The 11648-nt window shown below is 36.3% G+C and overlaps 1 protein-coding gene across 1 annotated transcript; it reads right to left on the minus strand.

The window, feature by feature from the left end:
* LOC109330855 lies at positions 503-7667 on the minus strand. The gene is made up of 4 exons (XM_019565128.1): positions 7254-7667; positions 5335-5533; positions 3632-3696; positions 503-3574 (listed from the first exon to the last, which is right to left on the minus strand). The coding sequence occupies exons 1-4, from the start codon at positions 7665-7667 to the stop codon at positions 503-505; spliced, it is 3750 nt and encodes a 1249-aa protein (XP_019420673.1).

Below are 11648 nucleotides of genomic sequence, written 5' to 3' on the forward strand. Positions count from 1 at the left end.
TAGATTAAGACAGAAACAATCTTCCATTAGGCAGAGACTTGACCTCTATGCCAAAGAAATAGTCTAGTGTGCCTAAATGTTTAAGAGCAAATGCAGTGCTCAATTCTGTGATGATTTTTCTGACTTGCTCAATTGAAGATCTAGTGATGATAATATCATCAACATAAACCAGAACATAGATTTTGTAAGAGTTAGTGTTGAGAATAAACAAAGAGTTATCGCACCTGCTGATTACAAAGCCAAGAAAGACTAAGGTGGATTTAAGTTTTTCAAACCATTGCCTAGGAGCTTGTTTGAGCCCATATATAGCCTTATGTAATCTACACACCAAATTTTTGTTGGAATGTTGAAAACCTGAAGGTTGTTGCATATACACTTCTTCAACTAAGGTGCCACTCAGAAAAACATTATTGACATCTAGCTGCTCAATGGGCTAGTGATAGGTCAAGGTTAGAGTCAATAACACCCTAATTGTGACATGCTTAACTACTTGACTGAATGTCTAAGTGTAGTCAACTCCAAGCTTTTGATGAAAGCCTTTAGCAACTAATCTTGCCTTGTATCTATTGATAGATCCATCAGGATTCTGTTTGACTCGAAATACCCATTTGCAGCCAATTGCTTGTTTCCCTGGAAGTAGAGTAGTAAGGGACCAAGTACCCAAGTTAATCAAGGCATCAAACTCTTCTTGCATAACAGTCTTCCACACAAGAATGGTGAGGGCAATCTTGGATGAAGATGGTTCAATCTGAGTGAGAAAGACTTTAGGCTTGAAAATACCACATTTGGATCTGGTTTGCATAGCGTGAGCAGAGGAATTTGTAGGTGGAGCCTGTGTTTGAGAAGTATTAGAAGAACTTGAGTCATTGATAAGCACATCTGAAGAGACATCAATAGGAGTTTTTGATGTGTCCAAACCACCTTCCACAGCAGGGATAACAGTAGGTAAATGAGTGAAGGTAGCATGTATATTAGAGCATCTAGTGTGACAACTAGGTGACTGGAAAGAAATAAGAACAAGACTGAGGGAATGATCAATATTAGGAGTAGAAGTAAGAGACACAGACTTGGAGATTGAGGCATAAGGGAAAGAATATTCATTAAAGACAACATCCTTAAAGACAATCATTTTCCCTTCTTTTGTGAGACACTTGTAGCCTTTATGAGTTGTAGAATAGCCTAAAAATGTGCACTCAGAGGATCTAAACTCAAGCTTGTGAGTATTATAAGGTCGGAGATGAGGAAAACAAGAGCAACCAAACACCTTAAGAGACAAGTAATCTAGATGAGTCCCAAACATGAGAAAGTGAGGAGTTTTATTGGATAGAGACAATGATGGTAATCGATTAATAAGAAAGACAACAGTGAGAAAAGCATGATCCCAAAAGTACATAAGTAAGCAAGCATGAGCAAGTAAAGATAAACCTGTTTCAACAATGTGTTTATATTTTCTTTCAACAGTACCATTTTGATGATGAGTGTGTGGGCAAGTTAACCTATGAACAATACCCATAGACTGCAGAAGATTAGTGAATGGTCTAAATTCCCCACCCCAATCACTTTGCACAGACTTGACAGGGTGAGCAAACTGAGTTTTCACCATTTTCAAAAAATAAGTGAAAACATGTATTATGTCAGCTTTAGCTTTGAGGAGAAAAAACCAAGTATGTCTAGTGGCAGCATCAACAATTGATAGGTAATATCTAAAACCTGAATTAGAGTCCATAGGAGCAGGACCCCAAAGATCAAGATATAGAAGTTCAAAGGGAATTACATACACATGAGTAAAAGCAGGGGCATGTAGTTTATGTGATTTTCCAAGAGAACAAGCAGTGCAAAAATCTAATATTGTTTTATTCATATGAGAAACATTACAAGTATTCAGAACATGACTAACAACCTTCTGATGAGCATGTCCAAGACGACAATAACATAGAAAATAAGAAGAACAACTACTAGGAACAACTATAGGACTAGAAACATTGTTTTTGGACTTGTGCATAACAATGTTATTGCTATTACAAGGAAAGTATGATGAAACATGAACAACACTTGGTTTGCTAGAATGTAGAGGTTGAAGATCAGTGAATGCATAAAGTCCTTCAGGAGTGAGGAATCCTTTAAGCAACACTTGATTAGAACCCTGACATTTCACAAGGCAATGGTTAGCATAGAATTGAAAGTAACAAAGATTATCTTTAGAAAATTGAGGGACACTTAGAAGATTCTTGGTAATAGAAGGAACAAACAAAAGGTTATTAACTGTGAAGACAACTTGAGGATTAGTGGAAGAGTAAAATTTAGAAGAACCGGATGCTTTAATACAAATATCAGCTCCATTACCTATGCATATTTGGTCAGTGGAGAATTTCTCAATAGGTTCATGAACAAGAGCAACATCTTCAGTTAGATGATGTGTTGCTCCTGAATTTGGATACCACAATGAGTTGGAAGGCCTTGAAGCTGATGCATTAGCAGTAAAGGCAGTCATAGCATGAGGATGAGCAGATTGTTGAGGAGCAACAATAGTACCAAAAGGAAAACATGAATAAGTAGATTGAGATTGAGCCAAAGCATAAGGAGACTGTGAGTTAGATGGAAAATTAGGATCCATATAGGGAGGTATAGTAGGAGAATGGTTATAATGTTGATATGGCATGAATGTGTTAAGAGGTGTATGATATCCACCAGGAAAGTAAGGCTCATGAACTAAAGAGTAAGGTGCACCAAAATTAGAAGGAGCATAATAACATAATGACACATCATGTCCAAATCTGTAACAAAAGATGCAGAAATAACCACTTTTGGTGGAAAATCTGCCACAAGAACCACGTGAGCCACGAAAACCATTAGATCCACCACGATATCTTCCACGAGTACCGCCACGAAAATTAGTTATACTACCAGATCCTCGAGGAAACGTTCTAAAGCCATCTGCTCGTGGTGTGAAAGCAAAAAAAAGTGCACCAGAAGAATTGAAAGGAGAAGCAGCAACAATGTTAACAGAAAGAGCATATGAAATTGATCGATTTTTTTTACGATCCAATCTTGCTTCAAAGGTGAGAAGAAAGGATTGAAGAGCATTGATAGTAGGCAATTCATTTTGACTTTCAATAGCAGTAATAACAGTTTGGAAATCTTCAGATAAACCATCCAAAACAAAATCGACATGTTCAACATGTGAAATTGGAGATCCAATGGAAACAAGAGCATCAACTAAACCTTTGATTAAAATGAAATATTCTGAGATTGTGCTTGATCCTTTTGTGATGGACTTCAACTGAGAACGCAATTGACGAGCTCTTGCCTTTGTCTGAGCTTGACAATAGTCAACAAGTTCAAGCCACAAATGTCTCGATGTGCAACATCCTACCACACGTGGTTGCAATTCAGCAGAGAGTGAATTCAGAATCCAAAAAATAAGCATTTGATCCTGTTCCTCCCATGTGAGAAACGCAGGATTCACACGACCTTGAACACAATCAGTTTCAGTGAGAAATTGAGAGGGAATTTCATCATTAGTGATGAATCTTTCAGCGCAATTTGAACGAAGAACAACAAGGATGAATTGTCTCTAAACAAGAAAGTTATGCTCAGTGAGTTTCGTGGAAGGCAGAGGAAGATTAAGCACCAATGAAGAATTGAGAATTGGAGCAGCGGAAGAAGGTGAAGAGATTGGATTTGAGGCAAAATCTCCTGAAAATCAGGATATGAAGAAGAAGAAAAAGGGCGATGATTGACATGATACCATGTAAAGTTAACTAACTCAGAGAAACAGAAGAAGATATTTTTTGTTATTGATATTGAAAGTTAGTTTACAAAAGATAACTAACTTCTATTTATAGAAGAAATATAACAACTCAAAGAGGAAAGGAAAAGCTAATGCAAAGACTAAACTACCCTTAGCTATATTCCTAACACATGCATGGCAATCTTTGTTAAATAATAATAATAATAATAATAATATGAATGAAAATTGTCAATAAACAGTTGTTATCTTCTCTCAAATTATTTCACTCTATTGCTTTTTCCTTAAATTTATTCGGAATTCCTTTTCTGAGCCAAGAGTTATAGACATACGATGAGAATTGTTTTTTTGAATTTTAAGAGTAATTATACCTCTTTGTAACTAGAAAGTGTCTTTGGTCATTTGATACATTGGTAGAGTCTTTTCTTGAATTTATAACATATATTTTGTACTATACATACATGACATATGAATAGTTAAATGGAGATGTGTGATGTTGGGTTTCGCCAAGCGTGACACAACACTTCCACTAGTTAGGTGTTTTTGCAAAATATATCTAAACACTTACACTGCTAGTTTTTGTTGTTAATTGTTTTCTAAATAAATTTACTAATACTCTTATATTGTAATGAATTTCTTTAGATAGTCTTGGAAAGAAACTAATTCAAAATAAAAAAAATTTCAGTGCTACTATTTTTACCCTTAATCAAAGGTTGGTTGATGCTTTAAATTGGTACGGCGCAGGAAGACATACAATTAATGAAAGACATGGGGACTAATGCATATAGGTTTTCCATTTCTTGGCCTCGTATTTTTCCAAGTAAGCATTTTTCTCTTATATTATTAGTGATTGGTATAATGCTATGAGAAAAAGATGTATATACGACAATGTATGTGTTTTATACATTGTTATTGCATCTCCATAATTGATGTTTAATTATTATTGACTTTTAAAAAATGTAATCCAAATGAATGGTAGATGATAAAGTACACGTATTTAAATCTTTACAATTTTAAACTCTAATGCTATTTATTAGAAAAGTGACATTAAGATCCATAATTGCGTCCTATTATAACTGTAGTTATGATATTACATTACCAGATTCATCGGGTCTCTATTTATAAGTGGTGTGTAAACCTATGAAATGTTTCATAACAAAAATATAATTAGAGGATGATATATGCATCGGTGTGTAAAAGTAATATGTATTAAAGGGGATTATATATTTTTTAAACCAGAGGTGCAACTGCACCGAAAGAAATATATTTATAAATGTGTCAAGTACAAGAGGATGACAAGCTTACAAGGTTAGGTAATCCTAACTTATTCCTAGCAAATTCCACTGATAAGAAGCTATGAATTTAATCCCACTATAAGTTGGATCTATAACGGATGCCATGAGTAGCTAGTTTATCGGTACATGTATTTCTTTCTCTGTAAATATGAGATATTTTGAAGCACATAGAAGATATCATGATTTTGTAAAGGGACCATTTGCTGAGCAATTGCCAAGGAGTGTTGGCCTTTTCCATAAAAATGTCCACCACTATAGAGGAATCACATTCCAACCAAAGGAATGTCCAACCTTTTTTGTAAGCTAATTCCACTGCAATTAGAGCACATTGAAATTCTGCATAGATGGCAAGTTGAATGCCCATATAAATGGCAAAACCACCCAAGAAGTTTCCACTTTGATCCCTGAAAATGCCACCACCTCTTGCCAAGCCCGATGACCCATGAGCAGCACCATCAGTATTAACTTTGACCCAACCATTGAGAAGAGGCTACCAAAGGATTTCAGAAATTCTAGGAGCCTTGCAAACATTTAAAGAGATTTTCATAGCTTAAAGAATAACAAACTTCTGCATGTAAGAGTTGCACAAGGCTTTAGAGTGATTCCTAGTGAAAGCAACACCCCTCTTTATCTTAGCTATGGCATGGTTCAAGGAAAATTTCCTATCCTCAAACCTTGATTGATTTCTACAATACCAAATGGTGTTGATTGTATGGATTATGCAGGCATTAAACACCTCTTTCAATTGAGGGCTCCAATGGTTGCTGCAGATAAATAAAGAAGCAATTGAGGATGTGAATACACTGATGGAAATAGAGGAACTCAACCATTGCCAAAGGTAGTTAGAAAATGAGCAGAACAGGAAGAGGTGGTCATAGTTTTCTATTGCAAGCCTAGAAATATTGCAAATGGATTCCATTTAGCAGCCCCTCTTAATAAGGTTGTCATATGCGGGCATTTTCCCATGCAATAATCTCCATATTGTGAAAGACTTAGAGGGAGGGATGGCAATAAACCAAATCTTTTTACACCAGCCTATTGTGACAACAGACTGCTTAACACAAGCATGGGCAACCTTTGAAGAAAGCAATTCATAATTGGTGTCCTTCCATATTATTTTATCAGTAGAAGCAACAATTGTGATACTATTGATTTTAGGAATGAATTTAGAATACCAAATAGCCAAATTTGAAGGAATTAGCAATTTGGAATGATGCATGAAGTCTGCCACAAATGAATGTGCTGAGGAAGTTGAAGAAGATCAACTATAGGCTCACCAAGCCAATTATCTGTCCAAAAATTGATTTTCTGACCATCACCAACCATCCAGTAGGAATTAATCATAGCCAAATTCCAATTGTCATGATGTCATGCCAGATTGAAGATTTGTAATATCTAGAGGGGGTTCCTTATTGCAACCAAATCTGGTCCTATAGAATATGGCCCAATCTTGATTGGAAGAGATCATGTCCCAAGTGAGCTTGAGTAGAGCAGCCTTGTTCATCCACTTTAGGGATTTCAATCCAAGCCCCCTCTTCCTGAGTGAAGGTACAAACTTGAGTCCAAGCCACTGTGACAAGCTTCCTTACATCAGTGTTACCAGGCCAAATGAAATTTCTCATTTTTTATCCACAAGATTAAGTAAGTGAGTTGGCCATTTGTAGATATGGAAGTTGTAAACAAACATGCTTTGAATGATGGATCTAAAAAAATGCACTCTACCCATAATTGAGAGGGAGGATTCCTTCCAACCTGTCATTTTTAACAGGATTCTGTCAACAATTAGCTGAAAATGACCCTTTTAGGCTTCCCTTTGTAAAGAGGGACACTTAAGTAGTTAATAGGAAAGCTGCCAGGAGAGAAACCCAAGTAGGAAGACAATCTTGAAATCTTTCTTGTAGGAGTATTGTTGATGTAGAATTTGCATTTATCAGTGCTGATATTTTAGCATGAGGCCTGAGCATAAGTAGAGATTAAATTTTTCAAGGATAACAACTCACTCTTGATTCCCTTGCATAATATGAGGATGTCATCTGCATAGAGCATACGACTAGGAGTAGAAATCCCATTAGGACCAGTAATAGATCTGAGCTTCCTATCATCCACAAGTCTGAGGATACCTCTGCTTAAGACTTCTTCAGCAAGGCAGAATGACAAGGGAAAAGGGGGTCCCCCTGACTTACACCCCTGCTGCACTTAATGAATCTCACATTCTGCCCATTAACATTAAAAGAATGCCTAGAAGATTGAAGAATAACCTTGATCCATGTGATGAATTGTGGATTGAAGCCAAATTCCTGCAAGGTGTTTAAGAGGAAATCCCAATCCATGGTGTCAAAAGCCTTCTTTAAATAAAGCTTTATAGCCATGTTCCCACTAAAAGTCTTGCGCTCAAGCAGATTTATGGCTTCAGATGCAAGGCAAATGCAATCTTGGATCTTTCTATCTTTGATGAAGCCTCTTTGCTGTTGAGAGATGATTTTGGGAGAAATAGTAGCTAGCCTATCAGCTAGCACCTTGGTGATGATCTTGAATTGGAAATTGGCAAGGGCTATAGGCATGTAATCCTCAATTTTATCAGCACTGTTGTTCTTAGGTATTAAAATCACAGAGTTTGAGTTCATGTTAGGAAGCAGCTATCCCTGAGTGAAAAATTGGCTTATAGAACTGAAAATATCTTCTTCAACTATGTCCTAGAAGGCTTGATAGAAACAACCACCAAAACCATCAAGACTTGGGGCACCTTCCCCATTCATGGCAAATACAGAATCCTTAATTTCTTGGTTATAGGGAATTTTAGAGAGCAGGGAGTTATCCTCTTTAGTAACTAGGTTGGGGATTACCTTCTGAATTTGAACATTGGGGACTATGTTGTTTGGAGAATCAAACATCTCAGTGTAGAAACTTAGAACATAGCTAGCAATGTCTTCTTGATTGCAAAGAATTATGTCACCCTCTTTTAGCATAGACATAGACTTGGTTGCTTGTCTAATTCTAGTGACCTTGTGAAAGAAGTTGGTGTTCTTGTTGCCATTGATTTTCCAATTACGCCTGGAATTTTCTTTCTAGAAAGTCTCTTCTATCACTAAAGCATGCAGCAGATCATTTTGAGCCTGATCTTCCTAATCCAGCAGCACCTGATCAAGACCAGAGTCAGCAATGCATTACTAGATATTATCAACAGAGACTATGGAAATCTGAACTCTCTGATGGATGTTACCAAACACATTGATGATCCAAAGTCTAAGGTCTTTTTTAAGGCACTTCAACTTTCGGGCAAGGATGAACATAGAGCAACCAAAGAATTCATGACTCCAAGATTCAACCACAACTCTTCTAAAATCCAAATGATGAAGCCACATGTTATGGAATTTGAAAGGGTGATCCTTCTAAGTGCAACAGATGCTGAGCAAAGCAAAAGATGGCGGTGATTATAGGTACTTCTAGGCAAGGCACAATAAGAAATCTAATTCCAAGCATGAATCCAAGTCTCATTACAAATGGCTCTATCAAGCCTTTTCTTAATAAGGGTTGCTCCTTTTTTTCTATTGGACCAAGTGAAGGGGGCACCTGTAGTAGGCAAGTGCAAAAGACCAGCAATATCAGAAAAAGTTTTGAACTCATGAGTAGGAACTCTAGTAGGAATTCTTGAACCTCTGCATTCATTGCCTCCAAGAACAACATTGAAGTCACCAATACAACACCAAGGGCCAGGATTGGTAAGCATTATATCCTAGACTTCAAACCAAAGAGTTCTTCTTCGAAGATATCAATTATGAGCATAAACAACACTAATATTACAAATCCTATAATCCAAAGTAATAGAAAGGGAAATATGATGCCTATAGTTCATCAGTACAGTATGGGATAAACCAATTGTACAAAGACCCCACAGATTAGGTAAAGAACCACCCCTATTATTAATCTCAAAAATTTCTAGTCTCTATTTAGTCTAGACACTAGAGTGGACCATGTCAAAAAGAATCATGGGCACATCAATGAAAACCAAATCCGATCTATTAGATAAACAAAGATTCTTTAACACTAACCTAGATTTTAGGTTACCAATACCTATACAATTCCAGTAGAGGACCTTCATTTATCATTGTTAAGATAACCACCATTTCGTGTATAATGTATCTTTTTTGTGTTACTCCTTTTTTTAAGCCTTTTCTTTTGAGATTTGCTAAGGACATTGGTGAAAGCCTCTTCCTCCACCTCTTCAGCCCCATCATCATCAGCCCAAAGTTTTCCCACTAACCTCAAATCATTAGCAACAATTGGGTTAGTTGGTAGGGCAGTTTCTTGAACTATGAGATTCTTTCCTTGTTCAAGCAAGGAGTTTAGTGCATTGATATGAGGTGAGCTAACAACTCTGATGTCATTCATTACCTCTTCTAAGGGTCTTCCTTTGATTGAATCAGTCCTAGGTGTGAGCTCCACCCTTTCTGATCCCTCCAGATTAATGTCATCCTTGTTATCTATCTCGAGAATAATGACTAAGTCATTATTGACAACCATTGACAGAGCTTTTTCACAGGAGCTTGCTTCTTAGCCACAGGCTTGGATACCTCCTCATAAAGTATTTTCTTTGTCATTTTCTTGCACTTTGCAGCTATATGGCCTATGGAAAGACAATCATTGCAAAACTCCAGGAGGTTCTCGTATTCAATTAAGACAAAAAAAAAAAGCAAAGCCTTCCCTTTCAACCAAGATTTGATCAAGCATGAGTGCTTTAAGGTTTAGCTCCACCAAAACCTTGGAAAAGTGACCAAAAGTTCTATTTCTTGTTGCATCATCAAGAAAGATGAGAGTCCCAATACCCCCTGCAATAGAAAATATGATATGCGGGCACCATAATTCCTATGGTAACCCATGAATTTTAACTCAACATTGGGCATGAGACAATTTTTGAAGGCTAGGGTTGAAATCCAGCGACCAGAGAAACATTCTGAGGAACCCTGGCTTTAGACTCCAAGAGCCTATGGAACAAACACTTCTCATGTCCTCAACCAAGGTGAAGGAGAAGTCATAGAAACTTTTCCCCAGGGATATCATTGACCACTTTCTTTGTGGCACCACAAAGTAGAAAGCTTGGCTTTTAGATCTATGTATTTCAATGGAGTATCACCTTTAGAAAGGATTAATTTGCCATGAAGGTGTGTTTTGCATCTTTGTAGCCCCACCTGGTAGTTTGCTTCATGTATTTTTATGGCTATGACGTCCCCCTTAATACAGGGTTGAGGTAATTGTGATATTGTTACATCACAAGAGTTCCTAATAGCTTGTGCAAAAGATTTCGTAGGTAGCCTTGGAACTTTTTTTGGAGCTTTTTTCGAGGGAGGAGAGAGGCCAAGCCCATCGAGAAAACTCCATGGGATGACTGGTTCAGAGGAGCACATAATAAGAAAGAAGAAGTTCCCATAAAATAGGAAGTTAAGCCCTAGCAGAACGTTTTGTGACACTTGTTATATAACAATATTGTAAAAAAAACTCTTAAGAAGATGTGGGATTCTGAGAGCGAAGTTACGTTGAAAAGTTTTATAATTATTAAGTAGGGTTCTGGTTTATTAAAGAAATTAACCTAGTTACAAGTAAAAAGTGTAAAAGTTCTTATGCTATTTGTGCTTAGATTTTATATTCTTCCCGAGTATATTTAAGTTTTTGGTGGATTAATGTTTGTAATTATCAAGAATGATTCACCTGTATTTATGGAATGATATTTCCATGAGATCATCATGTGAAATAGCTCAAATACCCCAAAAGTGATTACCTAATCTACATCACTAACCACACATTAACTGTTCCGGCCTCTTAAGTATGGTAATATATATTCTCTGTATGTTATTTTATCCACTTTTCAAGATAGTTAACAAAAGTTTTCACTTACTCAAAGTTCCAAAAGAACTTGACACTCTTGTGCATCTGTTGATTTTCTTAGCACAAAAGTTTTGATTTATTAAAAATTATCAAGTATATTGCTAGCTACTTTCGAAATATCAGTTTAGATTGCCTAGCTTCTAATAAAATGTTCTGAAATCATAAAAAACAATTTAGATGGATCCGGGGAAATCAATGAGGCTGGAGTTCATCATTATAATGAATTCATCAACGCATTAGTAGCTGAAGGTAGTTCTCATTTTCCTTGTGCGATTATATATTTTAATTTTGAATTAAAGAAATTCTGTCTATGAATAGTCCAAGATATCTTCAATGCTTCTTACTGATTGATCCATTACATTTGCAGGAATTGAACCGTTTGTCACCATCTACCACTGGGACCTACCTCAAGCATTAGAAGACAAATATAATGGATGGCTCAGCACCAAGATAATGTATAGATTGTTATATAATTCATTTTAACTCTTGATTTGGCCGTACTCTTTAATTCTTGAAAATTGGTAATACTTATATAACAACTCAGATAAATTTTGAAGAAAGATCTCTCTGCATCTATTTGAGTAACACTCAACGTATGATATTAAATGCATCCAAGACAAGAAAGTTAACACATCTTTTATTTACCAGACAATAATAATTGGATATATTCAAGTGTGAAGTCTTATCCTAAATAAATATTAGAGGGTGAATTGAAAACTTAGTAA

This window comes from Lupinus angustifolius, chromosome LG17, assembly GCF_001865875.1.
Source record: "Lupinus angustifolius cultivar Tanjil chromosome LG17, LupAngTanjil_v1.0, whole genome shotgun sequence".
NCBI classification, from domain to species: Eukaryota; Viridiplantae; Streptophyta; class Magnoliopsida; order Fabales; family Fabaceae; genus Lupinus; species Lupinus angustifolius.